Genomic DNA, 24,905 nt, shown 5'->3' with positions numbered 1-24,905 from the left:
GCGGATCGACGCGCACGTGTGTGGCCATATGTGCCCATACATATCAATCATATCATATATCTATGATGTGTAACCACCGTGGAGTGGAGTGGAGTGTTTGTCTGGTCTGGTCTCGCCGGAGCGAGAGCAACGTACCGCACAGCGAGGAGAGAGTTGTCTCACCGTGTTCCAAGCCCGCCATGCACGGAAAGTTGAAACCCCTACCCTGCGCTGCGCTGCCCTGTCCTGTCCTGTCCTGTCCTGTCCTGTCCTGTCCTGTCCTGTCCTGTCCTGTCTTATCCCTCCCTTGCCCTTCGCTTGTGGGCATACATACATAAGGAAGGGGGGGGTGGGGAGAGGTGGGGGATGGATCATGGCCAATGGGATTGGCCGCCACCCCACCACCCCCCGCACACCCGTCCGCGCCCGTGATGTGATAGGCTAGCTCTCGCACGTTGACCACGCTCGCGCGCTGATTGGTCGTGCCGACGACAATGAAGCTTCATACGCTGTCACCCACCCCATTTGCACCCACAACTCGAGCATGCCAGTAAGAGCGAGGAAACCAGGCATGCCGGTCACCGGTGGCCACGCGAAATAGAAAAAAAATTACGTCCCCCAGGAACCCAGCAGACGAATCGAGATGCGACGATGTTGGTTTTTACTTGCAACTTGCAAGAGAGGCTGGGCTATGCCGACGGAGTGGCCCCCGTCGAGTATGGTATGTAGAAGACACACGTGATACGTGATATACTTATTACTCCCGGGAGAGACGCTGAGACTCGACTTCCTCCTCCACCGATATGCGTGCAACATGCGTGACTGGAGGTCTTTGAATCGCGGCGGAAGTATTCCGAGTATATAGTTACCCGCAGCCCACCAACTCGTCGCCTTGCAAGTTACCACGGCGAGCCTCGTGAATTCGTAAAATCGTGAATTGGTGGGGGCTCGCTCGGTGATGCTGCCGCTCCGCTCGATACATAACCATGAACCATCGACGAAGAAACAAGATTGAACGGCCATGTCCCATGGCCCATGGTGGACCGGGTCGGAACCCAAGCCCAAGGTTTGGACGATCTATGCACTCTGTGCAGTGCAGTTGCGGCATGGAAGGGAGGGAAGCCAAGGGAAGGGAACGGAAGGGAGGCAGATGAACACACCACCACCAGCAGCACCGCCCGGAGCATACTCGTCTGGTCTCGTTGTCATGTATGTACGCATAGTACGGTACTCTACTCTACGCTGCCGAAACTTTCCGAACCATGGCTGGCTGGTTGGAGGGTTGGCTGCACGTGGATGGATGATGGATCGTTGCATGTACATACCGTACTATTATACCGACCATCACATTTTGCTTCCGACCGTTGTTTGCATCTCACTGGAAGGAAGGTATTTACGATACAATTTACTATACGGGTTAGGAGATGGAGGAAACCCCGCCTGCCTGGACTGGACTGGAGTTGCTCGAGAAGAAAGAAACGAGAGAAACGAGAAAAGATCAACGAGCCCATACGGCCATGCCAATATAGTACATAGCTGCAGCGCACCCCATCACACGAGTACCCAGCGAACCCTTCTGTTCGTACATACATACGATCATCGTGTTTCCTTTTTCCTCTTCCCTTCAATCTTACTCCGCTCGACCACCCACGCTCGAATACCAACGGAGCGGGGTGGACGGAGTGGGCGCCGCGGCAAGTCAGCGAAGGAGCCACCGCCGTGAAAATGAAAATCTGCACGGTACGGATGCGGCATACACATATCTCACGATAATTTCCCGGGGAACGGGGGTAAGGGAGACTTGGTCGGGCGGTGGAGTGGAGTGGAGTGGAGTGGAGTGAACTCGGTTGATCGAACCAACGACGAATGATTAACGGCCGACGACTGGTAACGACTACCGACCAGCGACCATTGGCCATTGACTACCGAACAGCGATCAGACGAACGGCAATTGAACAACGGTCAACGACCACCGAACGACCAGCGACCATTGACCATGGACCATTGACCAGTGACGGTTGACCAGTGACGAACGACCAACCATCGACCGCGCCGGTCTGAGGTTACATCCCATCTCATCCTGGTTCCTGCCCTCGTGCTCTCCTGCCCTCCTGCGCACACCCACATAGAGTAGCTATAGAGCAGCTATACAACAGTACAGCACAGCTGCATGTTGCAGAATCCAAATCCGAATCCGTGGGAGCGGGAGTAGGAGCGGGAATGTGAGTGTGTGCGATCAATCCAATTCCAATTCCGGGTATGTATCCACATATGCACACAAGTAGGAAGGCCTCCAGGACCCCCACGACAACAGGAAATATCAGAAATATCAGGCATATACAGTATATATTTCCCTCTCATCTGGATCCTTCCGACTTCGTTCGCTGCAACTTGCAGGGGTTCGGGAGGTTGGATTGTGGTTTTCGTGTTGGCTGGCTGGATGGTTCGTCCTACAGTCCTCACTGCTCGCCTGCTCGGCCAACGACGTGCCTATCAGAGTAGACACGTGCAGGCTTTCCGTTCCGATTCGTGAGTCGTGACCGTAGAGCTCGCGCAGTCATCCTTCGAGGTTAGCAGCCTGCAAATTGCACCTCGACAGGTGCTTTGGGGTAGTTCTTTCGACGAGGGTTGGAACTCGGAGGCAATACCTATCCAAGTATATACATACCATATTGAGCCGTGTACTAATGTCGTTAGCCTTATGTAGGGCTTGAATAGGCAAACAGTCCTCGTATAAGCCAGCTATAAACGCGTTGAGCTCGTGAGGCCTCAGTAAGGGCTGTGTTAAACTAAGGCTGATGTTCTCATTTCCCTAAAATTGTCGTAACTCCTACATAATGCCTATGCAGCGAAAACCACCATCGCATAAATCGGCCTTCTCACTTTTTAAGCTTCATAGCTTTAGTCAGTCCTATATCGTCATTGTTGAAATGCACACCACTGTCGTACAATAATAACTGTGAACGTGGTAGGTTTTGTGAAGAATTATGGGATATATCAGTTCGAGACAGAAAATCCTTAGAGCACCACACGCTCAATCTCTTCACATGCATCATAGAAGCCTTCAATGAGCCTTATCCAGACCTATGGGTTCCATCACTCTTATGAGTTAGTAGAGCATATGCGAAAATCAGCCAGCTTGACATCAGCGGCGGCGGGTCGAGAGGAGAGAGCGGGGATGGGAGATTTACCGTCTAGGTACTCTGTAGATGATGATGAGAGAGAGAGAGAGAGGCAGCTCCGACAGTATTAACCCCGCCAGATATGTCCCAACATATTGTTAGGCGCAGAGTTTTCTGAAGACAGATATGATGAAGCTTATTTTGCAGTTTTAAACTCGCGAACCCACGGCCGTCCTCTTCATCTTTCTAACAACTCCTCTTCATCTTTCTAATAGCTCCTTCTCTCGCCACAGCTCCCCATCACTTTCCCCTCTCGCTGACATGTCTTCCACAGTCCTCCATCACTTCATCGCCTCGCTGACAGCTCATCCTCTCGCTAACAGCTCCCCCATCACCAGGCCTGGGAATCGTCCATCCAGTCCCAGATAGGTCCTCCATCACTTCGTCGTCTCGCTGATACCTAGCTCCTGCATCACTTCCTCCGCTTACTCCCTCGATGCCCGCAAGTTTTCCACAACGAGGAGCAGTAGGGGGACACAGTACTATGGCGAGCGGGAGTCGGTATGGGGATGGTGACGAGGGACTGGGAAGCGGGGAAGGAGAGTAGTTTAAACTTTAGGTATATAAGGTTACGGAAGAAGAGCATCAACAAGTAATAAGCATTGTATGAGATAAGGCTTGTCGCATAAGAAGTCATTATGTGCTGCTTAGGATTCAGGAATCTTTATGAGCGTATAAGCCTTACTAATCCTTATTTTTCAAGATTCCCTACAGAGCCCATATAGAACTCTTATGAACTTCCAAGGTGGGCGGGCCCGTAGTGGTTGCAGAAGGCTTACGAGTCGGGACTGATTTTCACTGCACTCAGGATTGAAGGAGCCATGTTTAACAATCAGAGCTGGAATTTGAAAACCCTGACTAAGCCTTATTTTACGACAAGAGTTTTGGGGAAAAAATACTAATATTAGTATTTTTCCCCAAAAACTCTAGTGTCAAAATCGCCCTCATATGTGGCTGCCATAATGCTTTTGACTTTAGTACACGGCTCAATATGGTAGGTATGTAAGACGGTGAGTGCCCGCTCTGCTGCAGACGGAATAAGGGGGAGCTCAAGCTCTCGAGTCTCGAGTCTCGACTCTCTCTTGTTTCCTTTCTTTTTCTTTTCTTCTTTTCTTCTCTTCTTTTTCGGTGTGTCTCTTGTGTGAGCTCTTCCTCCTGTCTGTCTGTCTTTCTCTCCCCATGTGCCATCCCTTTGTCCTCACTTTTCGCTCTCGATCCTCATGCTCCTAATTCTCACACTTCTCGTTCCTTCGAAGCCGATCCCGCTACTAACACAATGCTCTACCCAGGTATCCCACAATCGTATTCGAACCTCTACACCGGTCCATCTGGCATCTCTGCCCTCACGAGTCACCGCTCATCCCCTCCACTACCCGCTTCAGACTCCAGATCTCCAGCTCGCGTGCTCCATCGTGCTCCATCATGCTCCATCGTGCTCTATCGTGCAGCCAGCCGTGACGGGGGCGGCTCGTGGACGGGGAAAGATCTCCACTGGCCGAGACCACCGGCCGGAACAGAAACACACCATGTCTCATCCCTGGCTGGCCCGTCGTGTCTAAAGTCTTTTAGTAGTACTGTATTAGACTTTAGTAATCCCGTGAACAAAATCGAACGCTCGAGAGGTTGAGAGGTTGAGAGGTTGAGAGGTTGAGAGGTTGAGAGGTTGAGAGGTTGAGGTCGAAAGGTCGAGGCGCAAATTGTCACTCGGTTTGTTTTCTACTACATAATATTGTTTTTCTGCTACATGCATTGTCATTGCTGGTTCGGTCACGCGAACAGCGGAAGTGTATTCCCCATACACGTGCTTCGATATGGAGATGGGATAATGGGTGATGATAATGGATAATGGATGTGGGGATATGTATGGGGATAAGCATGCAGTTGCACGCGATCGTGATTCGAGCATGCGTAGACAGCACATTCATACTTAGTAGTGGTATAGAGTAGTACATAGAGGCGATAGAGTATTGAATCGGCGGTCGCACTGGGGGCGCCGAGCGGAGACTGCAGAGTAGAACACTGGAACGTCCAATCAGCGAACTCCAGGCTGACGAAAGCGAAGACCACTTTTGTTTTTCTGGTTCCACACCCCGTAGGTACTCGACCATGGTCAGTCGTGATCTGTCGTGCCACGGCACACTTCCTGGCACCTGCCGGTGTCCGTGAGTCGTGACTCCGTGCTCCCGGGGAAGAATCAATATATATACCGTTGTTCCGCAAACCTAGAGCTTCGACTTACCGCACCCCCGGCCTTGTCCTCCTCATCGCTCATAGCAGTGACAGCAGTGACAGCAATAAAAGTCCCCCGCCGAGTCGAGTCTAGCCCAGTCCAGGCCAGGCCATACCGCTCCTGACGAGGTCCCGACGGGACCAGTGTTCGACATAGTCCAGTCCGTCCGTCCTGAATCTCGGACTCGACTAGGTAGATTGTATCTTAGCAGGCCAAAAAAATCGAGGGCAGGACGGACTGCAGTCGACTGCAGTCCGCGTCCAGTCGAGGAAATCCATGGACTGGACGGACTACTTTTACACAGTCCGTCCAAGGGGCCAGACTAGACCAGAGTTTGGCAGTCCGTCCAGTCCAGACTGCAGTCCGGGCCGGACTACCTATGCCAAACACTGGGTTACGAGGCGCTGTGGCTGCGCGACCATCGACGGCGCCCCTCACTCGCAGCTCGCTTCTCCAGCCCGATCCCGCAGGTGCCAGGTGCGTCCCGGATGATAGGTCTCGGTTGATTACCTACCTAGGTCCTACCTATCTATCTAGGTATCTATCTATAGTATGTATGTAGGTAGTAGCACCGGCACGTCGACGGTCGCACATTGCTGGAATTTGCCACATTCAGCCGAATGTCTTGCCGCTGGACTCGGGAGTCTGCATGCTCATCGATCGCACGCACGCACGCTGCCTATCGGACCCTGTCACTATGGCGGTATATACACACACTCCGGAGTCGGGAGTCTCGAAGATAAACTCCCGCTTTCACAATCACTGCAATCACTATGTACAACCACCTTGGCAGTATGTACTATGCATTCACAGCGATCACTAATCGTCGGACTGCCGCCCCGAGTTTGCCGCGTGATATATCGTGATAGTTATGCCAGGTGATATATGATGATACATCGCGTGATACGATGTGATTCATCAGGTGATATGTGTGACATATCGGGTGAGAATTAGTGATCATCGCTCCGAGCGACATCTTGTGATTCGTAACTCGTCAGTCGTTGGTCGGAGGACACCACCGCACGGTACGCCACGGTCCACACACCCCGCAGTCTGTCAGGGCTGGTGTGTGGTCCGTACTATCTCCAACATGAAGTGGAAGCGGAATACTCTGGTCCTTTTTTTTGTTTTTGTTTTGTTTGATCATAGATTACATACGAGATAGATAGATTGTGGTGATATACACTCTCTCCGTTCCACGGACTGTCCAACCCGAACTTCATCGAGTGGCCCGATGCAGCAGGCTGGTACGTAGCACACTCCTCTCGCAGGCTGCAGGCTGCACTCGCCGCCCCCGTGACGGATGGTTCCGAGTGATTATCCATGCACCCTGTCGGTATCGGTGTCGTGGTGTCGTGGTATTGGCCGAATACTTACCCAGTGTATTACAACTTGGAACATTGCTCTTCGGAAACCCGATTCATTCAACTTCATTAATCAGTTCCAAACACACACAGTGCAAGACTCAAGGCTCAAGTTCGGCCCAACTTCTAACTTCCGAGTTCCAAGTGCCAGCCCTGAAATTCTCTACATACCTACATTTTCAGAGTACCACCTCCGCTACCCAAAATACCAAAGCCGGCTTGCGCCTTACTCTCAGCGCAGCCAGATCCCAGGGGTGGTAACCACCTACGGACGCGCCACAGGCCCACAGCCTCGCCGCATCACTTCGCCGCACTCGATGCTGCCCCGTGTGGCTGAACGGTGAACGCTGAACACTGAAATTTACGCTGAAACTTACGGTGTGCGCTGTACTCTACGGTGTGCACATGTGCCCCCGAGAGTGAGCGCGTAATGTCAGTAGGTAGAGCGTTGCGGAGAAAAAATACGGTACTGTTGCGTGGCTGGGTGGGTGGAGAGGCTGGAGACTCGAGAGGCAAGTGTTACTGTGTTACCTATCGGGACTGCCGCCAGTATCTGGATTCTGGAAGCGTGCTCAAGAGCGCTTCTCAAGTCTCACTTTGTCGACGTCCGGAATCCGGATAGACTGCGTGTAATCAACGATGAAACATGAAACATGAAACACAAAACACATGGCCCGGAATATTCCATCACTACATATCGTGTACTTTTTCGGAGCGCCATGTAACCATCTTGTGCTCGGGCGGAGGATCTTCGAAGTGGGCGCTGCATCGCACCAGTTACCCGGACTGCCGACAGGAGAGAGGGACAAATCCCCAAGGGCGAGGAATCCCGGCTGAAGGACGAGTGCCAGTCAATGCTCTAACCCATAGAAGGGACCTTGTAGAATACGAAAAGTGGGCGATCTACGGTGTTAACGTTTGTAAATGACTTGATTTGCATGCATAAATCCGCCACAGCCCGGCGAGAAAGCTCTCTACAACACCCCCTCTACATGACACTCATCTTCGCGCAACAAACGACAGATATCGCACCCCGTATCAAGTAGGTAACAAACAGGTCTACACTCACTCGCACAAATCACAATCACTTCGCTAACCAATCATTCGCATTCGCACTACTACCTAACCAATCATCCCATTCGAGCCAGCTTTTAACGACGTCCCTTCTTCTTCCCCGCAACAACACGGAATGACGCAGAACTCTCCGGAACGGTACCAGCAACGGGCACGGCAGGTGCAGCAGGACGAGACTTGGCTACCTCGTTCCAGCCACCGCCGGAGCCAGCCGAGTTACCGCCGGCACCAGCCTCGATGACGACGCCGGAGCCAGCCGCGTTGCGACGCTTGATGTACTCCTCGGCCCAGCGGCGGCCGTCCATAGTCGTTGACACGGCGTAAATGGTGTCGGCGATGATCTCGGCGTCGCTGGGAAAGTTGACCACCATTTCGATGACTTGGTCGGCTGGTTTATCATCAGCAGTGCTCACACAGTGGGAACAGGAAAACTTACGAGAAACACCAGCGCCCAGCCCCTTGATGCTGGCACGGCACCACTTCATGAACTCCTCCTGAGCAGAAGTAGCCACAGGCTTGCTGGGGGCAGCGGGCGGAGTTGGCTTCTTGGCAGCAGCTGGTGGCGCAAATCCCAAGGAAGAAGTACTCAACTTCATCGGCTGGACAGTGGTAGCTGGGGTAGTTGGGGTGAGAATTCCGCCAAGGTTCTTCGACTTCCCGCCGGGGCCAACAGTAGTCCACGCAGCGTTAATGGGTGGGTTCTGGGCGGGTGCGACAGCAGCCTTGGACGCAAGGTCGGCATAGCGTTTGCCAGTGGCAGCCGCGACAACGGTAGAAGTCAAGGCAGCCTGAGAAGCGGCGGCAGCAGCAGCCTTGACCTTGCGAGCCTCCTCCTCCTTTTGGATCTGCTGGAGCGTCTTGCGTCCAGAGCTGACCGGGGCGGCCTTGGCGAGTGGCTTGTTCCAAGCACTCATGCCGCCGCTGGCGGGGGTAGTCGACGGGGAGGTAGCCCAAGTAGCGGTGCTGGGAAGACCGGGAGCAGGGGGAGGCGGCTGGCTGAAAACCTGCTGAGAGAGGGCGTGGCGGCGAGCCTCGGCCTCGGCGGCTTCACGAACGGCGGCCTGCTTAGCCTCGAGCTCCTGGATCTCTTTAAGCGACGGACCCTTCAGAGGAGTTTCTATCTCTTTAGCCCAGGGCGCGATTGAAGGAGCACTCGGCGTCTCGACAGACGGGCTGCGAGCCATCGTCGAAGTGGGAGACGGTTCCCGGCCAGGTGGCGGCGGGAATGGCTGGACAAGAGGAGTGGGCTGGTGCGCATGCTGTCCACCCCAAGCGAGGTGAGCTGGCTTGGAAACAGGCGAGGTCTTCTGCGAAGCCACCTTGGGGGTCTGGCTCTTGACAGCGAGTTGCTCAGGAACCGGAGTCTTCGCCTTAGGAACAGGAGCAGCCTCGGCCTCGGAGAAAGTCTCTTGATGGACGGAGGGAGAAGAGTGCTGCTCGTGAGCGGCTGACTGCTCCTCTTGAGGCTCCATGTGCGACTGTTGAATCTGGGCAGCAACCTGCTGAGCCTGTTCCTGTGCCTGCTGAAGCTTCTCGGCATGCTGAGACTGCTGGTTCTGGTAGCTCTTCTGGAGCTGCTGACGCTGCTGCTCGGCAAACTTCTGCTGTTGCTGTTGCTGCTGCTGCATCAACAGGGACTGTTGATCCTGCTGAGGCGGATGAGGCTGCACAAACTGTTGCGCGAAGGCAAGTTGAGCATCAACACCATGACCACCGACACCACCCGCGGCAGCACCAGCTTGTCTCAGAAGCGCACCAGGCTCAAAACTGTTCTGTCCACCGATGATGGTAGCAGCTGACACGGCAGGAGCTGCAGTAGGAGCAAAACCACTGGGGCTGTGCAGACTCCCGAAGCTAGGCTGACTGTGGAGACTCTGAGTAGAGCTTTGATGATGCAACTGCTGAGCAACAGCAGCCTGTTTGGCCATCATCTGTTGCTGGAGAAGGAATTCACGCTGCTTAGCCATGAGATATTGCTCCTCCTGTTTGCGTCTTTCAAGCGCATTCTGCTGTTCGGCGGTCAAGGTGGTGCCGAAGGTAGGGAAGCTTCCAGCGAAAGGCGGCTGAACTCCTCCGGGCGTCTGAACGGCTTGCTGTTGCTGTTGCACCTGTTGCGCTTGTTGCTGGGCCTGTTGTTGGGCACCTGGCATCTCGTTGAGCCACGATCCAGACCAGTTAGCAGCATTAGTGGACATACCAGCAGAAGTATTGCCTGGCAGAGGAACCAAAAACGGCTCCCGAGTGTTGCCAATCTTCCGGACAAGAGTGCCCAGTTGCTCGAAGTCACCATCTTCTTGTCTCTTGACCGCAAGATCGGGGGTAAAGAATCCAGCGCGGTACCACTCGTGCATCTCAAGACCACTGAAGGGACCCTGAATGACACCGGAGGGATCACGGTAAACCCACTGGATCTTATCCGGCATGATCATGACGTGTTGAGGCTGCGGCGGCAGGGTTCCTGGAGGGGGACGGAGTGGCTGTCCGCCGGGAGTCTGGACACCAGCACCAAGCGGCGAATCCTGCTGCTGGTGAGCTTGATGGAGTGCAGACACCGAGTCATCGCGGTCGCGAGCAAACATGGGATTCTCCTGACTGGCAGCGGTACCGGCAAGGTTAGAAAGACTGCGTGCGGACGGGAATCCGAACAAGTCGGCAACATCTCCACGCTCCCTCATAGGACTGTCGTTAATGCTTCCAAATCCCCTGTTGCGGCTACCGAATACGACGAAACGCGAGTCGCCACCAAATGTATCTTGATCGTATCCACCTTGACCATCATCCTGGTGCTGATTCTCGGGAAACAGCTGGCCCAATCTGCTTGATCTACTCGCGGATCCGAAATGGCTCGATCCGCCCAACCCGCCGATGCCACCGGACAACAGGCCTCCGCCAGCGAGACCACCGGGGCTCGACAAGTCACCCAATCCCCCACCAAAGAAAGAATTTGGAGTTCCAGATGAACCGATTCCAGGAGTGGATGCCTGTCCACCTCCCCAGAGGCTAGGACCAGACAATCCACCAAAACCACCCAAACCTCCACCACCAACGCTGCCAAGTCCTGCCGTAGAGCTTCTACCACTCCTATCGCTTCCCGGTGCACCCACATGACTCTCCCCCTTCCTCAACCCCGCAATCACACTCCCCAACCCCCCACCATCGCTGTTGTCGTGCAACATCCCGTCATCGTCCACCTTCTCAGGTGGCGGGCTCTGGAACGGGTTCGTCTCCGCAGGGCTCAGCGGCTCGTTGTCGCCAGCTAAGGCGTTGCCGATGCTGCCCTCCCTGGAGCGCCTGAGCGGAACCTGGCCTTGCTGATTGAAAGTCAGATTCTGCAACTGGTGGTGGAGCCCAGACATGCCCAGAGTGCCCATGCCACCAAGGCCCTCGCGAGATCCACCGAAGGCACCGAAGGCCCCCAAATCACTGCGCTGTTTGGTCGGTGTGCCGATTGCACTGCCGATTCTTGGCTGGCCCGACGTCGATATGCTGATGCCTGCACCTGGACCGAATGGGGAGGCCTTCATCCGTTGTTGGTCCTGAAGCCCAGGAGTCGGGAGTGGCGAATTTCGGTCGTCGTGAGAGTGCTGCTGCTGTTGTTGTTCGTCACGAGAGGCGCCACCGTGTCCAAACGGATCCGTGTCGGAGGTCATGGGTCTCTCACGGTCTCCATCATCGGTACCTTCGGAATGAGGTTGCTGGGAACGATGATCATCCTCTTCGGCACGTTCGTCCACATCTTCAACCTTCGGATGGGCAGAGCCACCGGGAGCACCTTTCTGAGCACCCTTGGGCTTGTCACCAGATTGGAGGGCAAAGCCACCCATCGGGCCACCACCAAAAGCGCCGCCGAAAGTACCCATGGGAGAGTTGAGAGCACTGCCAGAGCCCGTACTGCCCCATGCGGCCCCACTTCCCCGTCTAAACAGCCCAGTGTTCCGACCCACACTACCGCCGACGGATCCGTCGTCTTTTTTCTCCATCTCGTCTTCACCGGGACCGGGATTCGTGCCCCAACGACCGAAGAAGGTGCGATCTCGGACGGGACTACCGACCTCATCGCCTTCACCGCGCAAGTCGGTGCGACGTCTGGCAATCTGCGGCGGAGTCGCGTTCGTGAAAGGATTACCACTCAGGCCTGCGTCCGAAGTGTCGCGGCGACGAGTCGTGGGACGACTGCTGCCAGGAGTTACTCCAACACCCGGTGCCTTATTGCGGTTCGGCGGTGGAGTGCCGTGATTATTGGGGATGCCTTGAGTAGTGTTGGGGTTGATGTTGTTATTGTTGTTCGGTACTTTGAGAGCGGAGTTGACATTGGCGGCAAAGAACTAAAGAGTCGAGATTAGCAAACCGTGTCGTCTACAGGCAAGGAAAAGAAACAACGAAAACGAGGCTGTGTGTGGGAGTGTCCAACCTCTCGTTCTTCCTCCGTCATGTCCTCGAGAGAAACCGGTTTCAAACCGCCATCCTTCTCCCAGCACATATCGACACCATTAGTGGCTTCATCCCCGCTCCTACCCCACCCACCAGAGGCAGTTGCCGAGCCACCGAAATCGGTATCCACCAAGTCCGCCAACTTACTACCCATAGACCCGCCGCTCTCCTGCACCCTAAATAGGCTGAGGAGCTCGTCTTTGCCGTATGTACCGGGTGCCGCCACCGCCTGGCGGTTGTAATGGTGTGGAGGGTGATAGACGTTGGAAGCCGCCGACGTTAAAGGGACAGTCGAAGCGGCGTTATTGTTGTGAGTGAGAGTGGTCGAGAGAGAGGGGCGACGAGTAGTAGAGTTGCTAACGGCTCCATTGACACGGCGAGACCTGCAGCCAAAGATACGTTTATCAGCACAATTCCCAACATACGTAGATCTCAGAATTGTGTGCGAGTTGAGCAAAAGTGCCACCCGCCGCCACTGCCGTCACCATCAAACGACCTCAATTAACGTCTGCAACCGCCAAAACACGAGCCTCATTCCTCATTCCACGCACAGATGGCACACATCGTGGAGCAAGGGAGGGGAGCGGGGGTGGATGAGAGGATCAACACGGTGGGGATAATCCACAGTCCACGACAACCTCATCCCGGCGCCATCGGCATACCTTCCCCACTCCCATCGCACAAATAAAAAAAAACCAAATCCATCGCGGGCAAGGGTGCAGGTGCAAAGCCAAACTCACCAATCCCCGGACCCAGAGCCAGCAACCCCACCTCCACCACCTCCACCACTATTTCCACTTCCACCGGACGAATTCGCTGCATGGTGATTACTGTTCCCAGTATCCTTTCCGGCAGCGGCGGAGGAGAAGGAGGTGACAAAATGAGAGGACGACATTGTGGTTGTAAGTTGGTTTTGTTTTCGGTCGATCGCAGGCGGAGACAGCGAGGAGCGAAGTTGGTAGAGTTGAGATAGAGAACAGGTAAGTGTAAGTACGGGTCTGTCTGTTTGTAGCGTGCGGGCTCGTTTCGTTACGTGCGAAGCAGAAGCTTTTTTGTGTGTGTGGTGCAGTGTGCGGGCGGGTGAGGCTGAGACGATTCGGTGGTGGTGGTGATGATCGGTCAGAAGAGGCAGAGGGAGGGGGTAGGGGAAAGAATAATGCGTGTCACTCAAAAACCAGCACTATTTTTTTCACGGCTTGGCACGGATAATTCCCGTTTGCAGCAGTCCTCGCACCCAAAACGGCGATGCCGTCTCCCCAACTTCCCGGCATCATTCTCATCGCTAGCATCATCATCGCCACACAAGCAACCACGGTGGCATCTGATGAGCCTCCCGGACCCCGACCGACGATAAACTGTAATCCATCACATGACGCAAAAGTCGAAAACAAACCCTAAAATATTTGCCCCGACCAGCAACGCTTATCTGTTTTCGCAGTCCCTAGCTACGGCCGCATGCTCCCCGCAATCGCGCAAACCTGGAGAAGGTGTCTCACGGCCCTCCAGAGAACGATGCATTGAGATCGAAATACATGGAAAGAAGTTATGTACGATAATTCAGGCATAGAATATTGTGACAAGAGAAACAGCGATACAGACCGAGTCAACCCGGCTGTATCCGTCGCACTTGTTTCTTCTTCTACGCGATGTTGGGGAACTTGCTCCTCTGGTCACGTGATAGCTACGCTAGCGGGAGGGGTCTCAGTCGTTGCGCTGCGATTCGGAGGGCGACGCAAGTGAAGCTTCCAAGATGGGTGCTGCTAGCTCCCATTATCACATAAAGGATCGTCTACCAACTTCCATGGATTTCGACAACGAGAGAGCGAAGAGTTGACCCAGTTCACCTGCCCCCCGGGCCCTTAATTGGACTGGCGGGAGGACGGATGGTTGACTATTCTACTCGGGCTGCTGCGTCGACAGTCGGACATGGACCGATAGTCATCTCGCCTAGCCCTGGCGGCATGAGTACTCATTCTCTTTCAGCCAGGCAGTGCATAATCTCACTTTAACTTCGAATAGACTCCGAAGCCTCGGCGGTGCAGTCTGAGAATATTCTCTCAGCTGAAATCCCAGCCCATACTCCTGGAGGCTGTCAATTCATGCAGAGGACCCAAGGCCGTTGAGGGCAAACTTTCTGACCATGAAAAATTTGTCACTACCCGAGCGGTGGCATTAGAGGGACAGGTGGACAGAACGAAGGATGGCTGACAGGCTCTTGGATATCCTCTCTCACCTCACATGGACTCGTTCACATCTACCTAGAGTTTATCTCCATCTACTCTTCCCAACCCGAAGCCCAACATCAGTAAGGTTGAGGATTTCCATACCGTTCGTCACCGTTCCATCTCCCAATCCTTTGACCACACGAACTCATGTACATTCTACAGGATCACGGTTCGTCGATGTGACATGCAGCTCAATAACACCGTATTTACTCGTTCATAAGATACAACCACTAAGCATTCTGAATGAGCTTGCCGAGTGGAAAAGGGTGGCACAAGCGCGCCGACAGAGGGCTGTATGGTGCTTTGTACAAGAGATCGTGATCACATGGCGACGAAAGCGGTTAATGGACTTCCATTGCCACTCGGCAAGCTCATTCAGAATGTTGAGCGGTTATGTCTTATGAACGAGTAGATACGGCATTCAGATCATCCGTAACTCAAGATTTCCACGAATAGTCTCTAGACTGTTCTATTCGCTATTACTCCACCGCCTTTCCATTACGCCACCAATTAACCCTTCCTCCTCAGTTCACGTAAATCATGCAATCATTTCCACATTTCACCACCCCTTCCCTTTCCATCACCCATTCCCACCTATTCCCCTTCCCCTAAGCACAAACACTATCGACCTTATCGACGCAATCGACCTTGTCGACGCGGTCGACTCTGGGCTCAGCGTCATCGGGACCAAGGATACGTCCAAAAGCGCCCGGGAATGGCTGGTAATTGCGTGGGCCAGACGTCTTGCGGCCGCGATAGCCCATGCCGTAGTTTTCGGGGCGGAAGACGTTCTTCGGTACCGGTGCGGCGAGGACCTGGGCGGCAAGGAGGGCCGCGATCAGGATGGAGAGGATCAGCGTGGAGACTTGCATTTTGTAGGTGTGTTTTTGACGAGATTGTTATCGGAGCAGTAGGTAGTCGTAGGTAGTCGTAGGTAGTGCAGTTGGTCTGTGTGGATGCAGGTGGAGGACGAGGGGAAGGGGGGGGAGTTATATATGGCAGGTACGTGTGTTATGCTTAACCTCGGGGAGGATTGGGATTTCATGACGGGTCGAAGGGGACGTAGGTTTGAAGCTACGGGTGAGTGGAGTGGTATCATGATTCGTGCTCAGGTAGAGCGAGATTCGAGTCGCTTCCAGCACGGACAAGCTTCGGCGGTAGACTATTTTCGTGGTCAGTCGAGCTACAATGGAGAGTCAGACCATAGTCTGCCGGACGCAGCACAAACTGTGTTGATATCGACTCGATATTGAGGGCCTGGAAACAGTAAAATAACCAGTAAGCTTTGCTCAACAGTGCTTCCACTTCAGTGTGGCTGCAGTCATGACGGCCACCATCCAGATCTTGACTTATATACCCAACTGTGTGCTCAGAGAGAGAGAACATCGATTTATTGTCACATGCGACCTGTCTAGACTATGGCGAACCAACGCACTCCTTTTCCTGTCCGCCCTGGCCAGTCGAGGTGAAAGCCCCGGTACCAACCAGTTCGATGCGGCGCCCCACTTTCCCACCCATCCACCTCGGGCCGACACAAGCAAAGCGTAGATTGACAGTAAAGACCGGCATGGGCCTTCGTGCCCGCTCCTCCTGCTGCCCCCTCGCCTCTCTCCCCTGACTTCCGCCTTTCCTGGGGTTCGCGCGTCCGGTACGGCCTGGCATCCCCGTTACCGCCAACGAAGACGGTCACGTAGCCCGCCTGCGCACTTAGACTGCGGAATCATGGACGTGGAATCAGAATACCGAGTGAGAAGCTCTGATTAACTAGCGGTGGAGGGTGTTGGTGGGGGTGCACAGACACGCCCGCGATAGCGGAGATCTCCGCACAGCGGTTTTCCTGGTATGGGCAACAACGAATGTATCAGAGCATCGATATACGTACAGAGGAGACTTCGAATCGACCTCATTGATACATCGTACCAGCCTTTGATGCTCTCTCGTTCGTTCGACACATTTTTTTGCGCTCATGGGTGGTGGCTTGGGGACTTCCCAACGAAATTTCTCAACTCCACCACCAACACTGCTAACCCTTGATCTAGGATCTCCGAGACAACCGCAATACCTCACACCTCTTCTCTCCGACGACATCCCTCTCCAACCCAGAACCCCCACCAACGACTCCTTCTCCTCCGCCAAAGACGTCCCAGTCTTCCTCCTCATCCCCTCCATCCTCCTCCTGCGTGCGGTGTCAATTCAACAATAGCCCCGAAAGAGAATCATGTCGGCTACACTAGTGAGAGCTTCTTCGCGTGCTTTTGGAGGTGTCAAGAGTGCCGGTCTGCTGCGAGTGTAAGTTTGATATTCCTTAGTCATTGGACTTCCCCGGCGGCGATTCCGCCTCTCCTTGATGATAATGCCGTCGCCGAGTTAATGAGGGCGTTTCGCGCGGGGAATGGTTTCGCGGCGGGGGGGAATGGCTTCTCGCCACATCGCATATAATTTTCTTCGTCACGGAGTTCAACGGCGGCTGACGATGATTTATCCGCACACACAGAACAAACACGCCGCAATGCCTTGCTACTCTGCTCTCCAGGCACTATGCCTCGAAATGTATATTTCCGCCTGCTATCTACTACTACACGTACCCGATGTGTTCAATGCATGAAACCGACCGGCTGACGATGGATTCGTGGCGATAGCGTTCCCTCCCCACACGATCGTGGCCATGCCTGCTCTCTCTCCCACCATGACCGCCGGTAACGTCGGCACGTGGCAGAAGAAGCCTGGAGATGCCATCGCCCCCGGTGATGTGTTGGTCGAGATCGAGACAGACAAGGCACAGATGGACTTTGAGTTCCAGGAGGATGGTGTCCTAGCCAAGATCTTGAAGCAGTCTGGCGAGAAGGATGTTGCTGTCGGAAACGTATGCCCGTCTTGGTCCTCCGATCAGCGGTAGTAGGTCGCTGACTGTGTGCGCAGCCGATTGCCATCGTTATTGAGGAGGGCGGTGACATTGCCGCGTTCGCCGACTTCACCCTGGCCGACGCTGGTGGCGAGTCTAAGCCGGCCCCGAAGGAGGAGAAGTCCGACGAGAAGTCCGAGGAGAAGGCCGCCCCCGCCCCCGTCGCTGAGACTGCCGAGCAGCCCAAGGAATTCGAGGGTAAGCTCCAGACTGTTCTCGAGTTGGATGGCGGCCGCATTCGCGCCTCTCCTCTCGCCAAGGCACTCGCTCTCGAGAAGGGTATCCCGCTCAAGAGCGTGAAGGGTACCGGTGAGGGTGGACGTATCACCGAGGCCGATGTCAAGAACTACAAGCCTTCCGGTGCATCCAGCGCCGGCGCTGCCGCCGCTGCCCCCACCAGCACCGACATCCCCCTCACGGCCATGCGCAAGGTGATCTCCCAGCGCCTCACCGAGTCCAAGAACACCAACCCCCACTACTACGTCCAGTCGTCGCTGTCGGTCAGCAAGCTACTCAAGCTCCGCCAGGCCCTCAACGCCTCCGCCAACGGTGAGTACAAGCTGTCAGTGAACGACTTCATCATCAAGGCCGTCGCCGCCGCGCTCCTCAAGGTCCCGCAGGTCAACTCGTCCTACCGCGAGAGCGAAGGCATCATCAAGCAGTTCTCGACCGCGGACATTTCCGTCGCGGTCGCGACCCCCGTCGGCCTGATGACGCCCATCGTGACCAACGCGCAAGCCAAGGGTCTCGTCGCAATCTCCAAGGACGTCAAGTCCCTGGCCGCCCTCGCGCGCGACGGTAAGCTCAAGCCAGAACAATACCAGGGTGGAACCTTCACCATCTCGAACATGGGCATGAACCCGGCCGTCGAGCGCTTCACTGCCATCATCAACCCGCCCCAGGCTGGTATCCTTGCTGTCGGCGCTGTCAAGAAGGTCGCTGTCGAGGGTAAGGATGGAGGCATCGAGTGGGACAGCCAGATTGTCTTCTCCGGATCTTTCGATCACCGGTTCGTCCCCCCTTCCCCGACCTGAAACGAATGAATGCGTGCTGACAATAACCATCAGGGCTGTCGATGGTGCCGTCGGCGCCGAGTTCATGGGCGCTCTCAAAAAGATTGTCGAGAACCCATTGGAGCTGTTGTTGTAATTCTTGACACTGCGGGAGTGCGAGGGGGGGAGGGGGAGAAATGTGAGATGAACTAGTTGAACGTGTCGATGTGCGGGAGCAAGTGCAATACCATAGAGTGGGGGTGAAGGGCGCGGGGAGACAGTTAGGAGGAGGAAAATGCCCAGTCGTAGTCTGCTGGTGTATAGTTTTACCGGGTTTTTATTTTTTTATTTCATTTTTTTTCTCGTCTTCTTCTCCGTGCGCCGCCGCTGCCGCCGCTACCGGTACGGGTGCTTAATCGAAATGGTTGCCCTGAGAGAGAGCTCTGTGCGATTGGTTGGTTGGTTGTGGCCTTTGGATGAAGGTGAATTTGGAGGTGATGTGATGGGTGAGTTATGAAGTTTGAAGTTGTTGGAAATGGGGAGGTCGTGACTCGTGAAGGCTGCGGCTCGGTACTCGATGGGAAACTAGAGTAGCCGAGGGCTCGGCGCGGGTGAAGGGAGCGCAACGGGCTTGTGGATGGACATGTGGATGTGCGATGCTCTGGCGGAGGATGTGCGGTCATGGGATATCACTCGGTTCATATGGAACTTGGAAAAAGAGAGAAAATTCAAGAGTGAAATGTGAGTGCGATCGAACAAAAAAAAATAAAAAATGTTCAAGAGCGCGACACGATATATCTCCGTACGATAGTTAGCGGCGATCACGAGCGGCGGTGGCAGTGGGCGCGCGGTGGGTGCGTGATGGGTGGGGGCGGCGGGAGCGGGAGCGGAGAGTTCTTTACGGGCGGGTGCGGGCGGTGCACGGACGAGCTTGGTACTTTGCATGGTGCTTGGTGCTCGCGGTCTCAGTCTCGGGTGCTAGAATCATACCTGAGACACGATAGTACACAAGAAGAGGAACGATGGTTCGCTTCCTGCGGTATATAGAATAGGTACGGCAGATGGGCACTCCGCACTGCAGCGCGAGCGTGCGGGCAGGAAGTGCGCTGTGCTTGGCCGAGATGCGGGTGGCAACACGCCGCCGTCAGGGGGAGGGAGGGGATGTTGTGCGGGTGTTGTGGAAAGGCAGAGGCAGTGGCAATGTCAATGGCAATGGCAGAGGCAAAGGGAAGCAGAAGTGGCTGTTGCTGTTGCTATTGTTGTTACTGTTACCGTATCCACACGAGTGACGAGGGTGTGGACGAGACGCCTGATGCCGACAGCTGTGGGGCGGGGAGCGGGCACGGCTTGGAACTTAGCTGTGAATGGGACTCACGAGGGTAGAAGGATGGGGGGATGGCGTCACGGACGTGGTCGCCGGTCGGTCCAACTGGTGCTTGTGTTCATGCTCATGCCCATGCTCGTGCAGTGCTCGTTTGTGAACCATCTAGATTCTACAGAAGCAGCCAGCCGGCCCTCGACGCAGCCGTCTTGATGCAGCCGGCCACGATGCAGCCGCCCTCGATGCAGGCAGGCTCACATACGGCAGAGCACAGCGGTCCCGGCTCATGCATTGCATCGCGGTACACATGCAGGCATGTATGTGTATTTGTGTGTAGTTACACGGATTCCTTCCTTCCTACATACACAGTACGGATACACGACCCGGGGCGTCGCTATCGTTCCTCTCTCCTCCTCTTCTCTCCTCTTCTCTCTGAGGACTTTCCGAGCACTTTCCCGCATCCAAATACATTCATGTGTATTCCGACCCGTCCGCCGGATCCCGCCCACTCCTCTACGTACATAGAGTCTACCGCAGATACCGCAGATACATTGTACTAGTGCTTTGCTACTATGCTAGTAGTTGCTGACACCTGCGGCTACATATGCTCTCCATCCTCCTTCCCTCTTGGAGGCTTCCCTTTCCCCTCGCTTCGATTCAAATTTCAGCCATCCATCGGATTTCCTCTTCTGCGGCTTCTTCTTCTTTTGCCGGGAGTCGCAACGTCCGAGCTTCTGCTGCCTGCAGTAGGCCTTCAATCTTAGCGCGGCGGTACGTACAGAGTGACTGCTATTGTTATGATTGTTTTTGTAGGGATTTCGAGGGGAAGGGGGATTTCGAAATTTGATGCATCTCCCGTTGCGACTGACCACTTGGAATAGTTAACACACTATCAATACCGGTTTTGCCTACGACTCGAGTCTCGGGTATTTGACTGGATGATTCCTCCAACTAGCCGGAGAGAGAGAGAGCACTGGTTCGAACTTCGGGCCGGCTGCTCCTCCTACTGGCCGGCTAGTAGCTAGCACCACCAGTACCCAAGCAGAATACGGTAGAGCACCGGATGACGGGCTCGGCATCCATCCTCTCATCCATCCTCCCATCCTTTCATCCATCCAACCTGTCCAGCGCGTAGCGCGGGGGGAGCGAGTGCAAGCCTCAAGGGGAGCGGGGGTCTCGTGGACAGGAGCCACTCTCGAGTCTCCGTGCGCAGATGTCTCGTCGGACCGCCCTGCCAGCCCGGGTTTCACTCTTCGGTGCGGGCCGCTGGGTGAGACTCGTGAGGCGATGCCGCGATGCTCCGTGCGTGCGTAGGTGGTATGTAGGATGTCTCGGCCGTCGAGTCGTCGAGTCGTTAACCAGGACTGTGGGCCAGAGCCGTGGGCCGTGGACCGTGAGGCGTACTCCATCTCCATCTCCATCTCTACTTCTACCTCTATCTCTACATATCTCGATTTTCCACAGCGCTGCGGGGAGGTAGGTAAGTGCCGTTTGTAAGTAGAGCCCTCGGGTTCGAACATCGGGTTCGGGGAAGTATCGGAACGATAGTTCTGTGCTCTAGTCACTTCAAGTTCCATATACCTTGGTGGTAGTGTCGTCGAGCTCCGACGAATTACCTAGGTCGTGGGTATTCCGTTTAGGTATTCCGTTTACGATTCCGTTTATTCCGTTTACGATGTTAGAGTTCTCTGTGTAGGCGCCAACGCCATCCGATTTCCGGGGAATTTCAACCTGCTACAGATGACTTCGCCGTTTTTGTTTCTCGCCGGCGGGGGGCGCTATGTACCTTCTCTACCTGCTCTAGGATAGAGACATCAGTAGAGTACCGTATGCAAGCCTCAGCCACACTCACATGCCCGTTACACCGTTACATCTCTCGACGAGCACCCTGTTCTCAAGTCTCGACGAGTACATCCGACCCGCACTGAGATGCGTGTCCACCACTTGCTCTACATAACCCGTCTGCCATGTAAACGAGTCGCGAGTGTACCCACACCAGGTACTTCGTTACTTGGCAGCCACACTGTCGCAGCTAAAGTATCGCTGCGACAGCGCCGTTGTGGCGTGATGCTGGTGGCGTGCCGCTGGTGGGAGGATCGGCGGCGCGCTGGTGGCGCTGGTGGCAGCGCGCGAATAATAGTACAAAGAGCTCACGAGCGAATCGGACGTCGAGAAGTGAGGGGTTGCAAGTTGCAACTAAAGTTGCGGCGCCGGCGAGTGCAGGTGCGACACGACACGATGCGGGTACCTGGCATCGTCAAGTTTGAGTCGAGAATCGAGAGTTAAGACTCGAGGGCGAGCTGTCACTGGAGAGTGGAGAGTGGGCACTGGACAGTGGACAGTGAAGAGTGGACGGGGTGCGGGGTGCGGTGCGGAATGCTGCCTGCCAACTGCCAATTGCTTTGGAGAGTAGGATCTACATACCTTCAGTGTCCATCCACAGTGGCCAATCGTCTCCCCCTCCCCTCTCCCCGCCCCGCCGCGCCCCGCCCCGTTGCAACGCGGTTAAAGCTAGACACTCGGCACACGACAGTTGACACTGGACACCGGACATCGAATTCCTCACCGCGAAGGGGCAAACTTCGCTGGCACGAACATACTCTACTCTACCGTATGCATACCCTATACTCAGTACATACCGCTAACTATCGACTCGTATTCTCGAACTCTTTCGCGATGGGGTGAGTGGGCACAAACTAGTAGCTACTGGTATGTAAATGTCGAATTCCGCGCTCACCGCGAAGGGGGCGAATCGCGATATTTCGATTCTTTTCGTTGGCACGTATCGATCTACATACTCTTGTACATTCGTACTCACTCCTTGCGTAGAGTCGTTCGCCGTGGGCACTGTTAGTTACTCTGGCAGTTCCCTAGTCTGGTTGGAAGTGGTCAGTGATAGGCACTGAACTCCTCACGAGTCACTCACCGCGAAGGGGCAAACCCGATTCGCATCATTCGTTGGCACTGTGAATCTATTTCCGCTCTGCCTATGCAGCTCTCGAGTCGAATCCTCAGACTTCCGCTGTACAGAGAATAAGGCTTTCGAAGTTCGAACACGGAGCCAGTGGGATGGACATTCGAGATGACTACCGTAGCCCGAGACTCGTAACCAAGTAACCAGGCAGGCAGCCCTCCGAAGCTCGCGTGCATGCGGGCGCCGGGCGGGCTGGACTGGGCCCGCATCCGCAAATATTGATCCGTCGGTGCCCACTGCCCACGCCGAGACTGGACATGGGGAATTCGGAAATCCCATCCCCATCGCATACCACCCTTCCCAGACATATGTACCACCCCTTCCCATGATCCCATCCCAGACGTGCACGGTGCGATGCTGTACATAGCCTGTAACCTGTAACCTGTAACCTGTAACCTGTAACCTGTAACCTGTAACCTGTGCTCCCACCTGGCCTGGTCAGCACTCCCACCTGGCACCCGGTCGCAGTTGTCGCACCTGCCACACACATGCACCGTCGGTCGCCACACGCAAGCCTCAGAAATAAAACAAACAAACAAACAAACAAAACAGGATCTACATCCACCTTCGTTGGTGCGCTGGACTCTGGAGGCTAACTGTCTAGCACCGAAGTCAAAAACGAAGTCAACTGCGAGAAGAAAAGCAAAACCTCCTCAAGCTCAAGGCGCACCGCGAGTTAACTAGCAACTAGCAACTAGCAACTAGCAACTAGGGCCTAACCAGCCCGGCCGACTCCGATCTTGCTTCCCTTCCCCGGCTTCCCCGGCGTGCGAAATCGAGAAACAGCATCCGCGGCCGTAGTGATGCCGTAGTCGATGGTGTGGTGTGGTGGATGTGGAGCTGTTTTTTTCTTTTCCGACGAGGGCGGGGGGACTCGGAGGTGTGGCGTAGGCGTAAGGCAAGCTCTGGCAGACTCCAGAGGGATTTGTCAGCTTTTCTTGTTTTTGCCGAGAAAGAGAGAGAGGAATCCGGATCGACGAGTGTGGCGCTCGCTCGTTCGTTCGACCAGAATCTGCGGTAGGCCAGAGCGGGATCGCGGTGTTTCACTGGCTGGGGGCTAGGGTGGATCAGGATGGAGGTGGATGGACTCTGGAGGGGGAGTGCTCTGAGAGACGAGTAGAGACGAGTGGTTACGCAGTGTGGCGTACGTTACAGCTTACAGGCCTACAGAAGATCCCGCTGTGGTGCAGTAGAGGTGGCGATTTCTTGACGAGTAGGGTACGTGGTGCGCATGGGAGTTGGATGTTTTGTTTTCTGTGCGAGCAAGCTACAACTCCGTCTTCGGAGACGTTTACTCCAGTGAGAAGTCGACTCGCCCTCTTCCTCCTCCTCCTCGGCCGTCGCTCGCACTCCCCGACGCTGTGGCTGGTCACCTCACAGGCCCACCCTAAGTTCGTACCCCCGTACCGCATTTCAGGGTGATGGGGTGCCAGGATCCCAGCATCGTGGAACTAAGATTTAGTCGATGTCAACCTCGTCCGGAACGATGATCCGCAGGCTTTTGAGCAAGCGAGAAGTCAAGGTAAGTTCAAGTTCAAGGCAAGTCAAGGCAAGTCAGATTTTAGAGGGAACGGAAAGAAAAGGAAAAAAAAAGACAAAAGAAGAAAAGAGAGGAAAGAACAAAAAAAGACAAAAGGAAAAAAAAAGACAAAAGAAGAAAAGAGAGGAAAGAACAAAAAAAGACAAAAGGACAAAAAAAGACAAAAGAAGAAAAGAGAGGAAAGGACAACAAAAGACAAAAGGACAAAAAAAGACAAAAGAAAAGAGAGGAAAGGACAAAGAAAGACAAAAGGACAAAAAAAGACAAAAGAAGAAAAGAGAGGAAATAAAAGAAAATAAAGAGAAAATAAAACAAAAACCACGATACGGATCTCCGGCGGTTGAATGGGTTTACAGACACACATGGAGGATCTGATGTGTATTTGGATTTGGGAGGAGTCGGGACACGCGGGTTCATGGAGATTGCAGGACGATGGCGAAGTCCGTTGATTGTTCGGCCACATCGAGCAGTGATCTCTGTGCCAGCGAAGAGAGGGCGACGTGAGGCGGAGGAGTGAGGTGAGGCGGGAGGGGAACATGGGCGGGGGGACATGGACTTTCGTACTCTGCCATCCTTCTGAGGCAGAGATAATGCGGAGAAGCTCGTGCTCCACTACCACCACCACCACCCCACCGCGTGCAGGATCCCCATTGCCCAAGCTGTGGGGCCGCGATACTTTCCTATGTACCAG

The 24,905-nt window shown here is 54.7% G+C and overlaps 4 protein-coding genes across 4 annotated transcripts; 1 reads left to right on the top strand and 3 right to left on the bottom strand.

Annotated features, from left to right (window-relative positions):
- Positions 1-7,670: 7,670 nt before the first annotated feature.
- BZA05DRAFT_474176 (uncharacterized protein) lies at positions 7,671-13,379 on the bottom strand. The gene is made up of 4 exons (XM_051488112.1): positions 13,001-13,379; positions 12,241-12,643; positions 8,266-12,154; positions 7,671-8,217 (listed from the first exon to the last, which is right to left on the bottom strand). Exons 1-4 carry the CDS (start codon positions 13,153-13,155, stop codon positions 7,907-7,909), a joined length of 4,758 nt encoding a protein of 1,585 aa, XP_051339042.1. The 5' UTR covers positions 13,156-13,379; the 3' UTR covers positions 7,671-7,906.
- Positions 13,380-14,691: 1,312 nt separating this feature from the next.
- BZA05DRAFT_474175 (uncharacterized protein) lies at positions 14,692-15,763 on the bottom strand (the record flags this gene model as incomplete). Its single annotated transcript, XM_051488111.1, has 2 exons — positions 15,106-15,763; positions 14,692-14,715 (listed from the first exon to the last, which is right to left on the bottom strand). The coding sequence occupies exons 1-2, from the start codon at positions 15,355-15,357 to the stop codon at positions 14,692-14,694; spliced, it is 276 nt and encodes a 91-aa protein (XP_051339041.1). The 5' UTR covers positions 15,358-15,763.
- A 1,387-nt stretch (positions 15,764-17,150) lies between these two features.
- On the top strand, positions 17,151-18,536 carry BZA05DRAFT_425721 (2-oxoacid dehydrogenases acyltransferase-domain-containing protein; the record flags this gene model as incomplete). Its single annotated transcript, XM_051485970.1, has 3 exons — positions 17,151-17,348; positions 17,405-18,396; positions 18,455-18,536. 3 exons carry the CDS (start codon positions 17,151-17,153, stop codon positions 18,534-18,536), a joined length of 1,272 nt encoding a protein of 423 aa, XP_051339040.1.
- Positions 18,537-20,352: 1,816 nt separating this feature from the next.
- Positions 20,353-21,404, bottom strand: BZA05DRAFT_50915 (uncharacterized protein). The gene is made up of 3 exons (XM_051488376.1): positions 21,317-21,404; positions 20,570-21,250; positions 20,353-20,441 (listed from the first exon to the last, which is right to left on the bottom strand). The coding sequence occupies exon 2, from the start codon at positions 21,218-21,220 to the stop codon at positions 20,609-20,611; it is 612 nt and encodes a 203-aa protein (XP_051339039.1). The 5' UTR covers positions 21,221-21,250; positions 21,317-21,404; the 3' UTR covers positions 20,353-20,441; positions 20,570-20,608.
- Between the last annotated feature and the right edge of the window lie 3,501 nt (positions 21,405-24,905).

Source organism: Tricharina praecox (assembly GCF_024521635.1).
Source record: "Tricharina praecox strain CBS 144465 chromosome Unknown BZA05scaffold_13, whole genome shotgun sequence".
Taxonomy (NCBI): domain Eukaryota; kingdom Fungi; phylum Ascomycota; class Pezizomycetes; order Pezizales; family Pyronemataceae; genus Tricharina; species Tricharina praecox.
This window is presented reverse-complemented; position numbering and strand designations above follow the sequence as displayed.

What these genes read in the sequence shown, in the direction of transcription:
- BZA05DRAFT_474176 (XM_051488112.1), bottom strand. Translation starts at nt 13,155, where the DNA reads ATGTCGTCCTCTCATTTTGTCACCTCCTTCTCCTCCGCCGCTGCCGGA. An exon ending in TGACGGAGGAAGAACGAGAG is followed by an intron (nt 12,155 to 12,240) that starts GTTGGACACTCC and finishes TCGACTCTTTAG; the next exon opens with TTCTTTGCCGCCAATGTCAA. An exon ending in GCTGGGCGCTGGTGTTTCTC is followed by an intron (nt 8,218 to 8,265) that starts GTAAGTTTTCCT and finishes ATGATAAACCAG; the next exon opens with CCGACCAAGTCATCGAAATG.
- BZA05DRAFT_50915 (XM_051488376.1), bottom strand. Translation starts at nt 21,220, where the DNA reads ATGTTCGAACCCGAGGGCTCTACTTACAAACGGCACTTACCTACCTCC.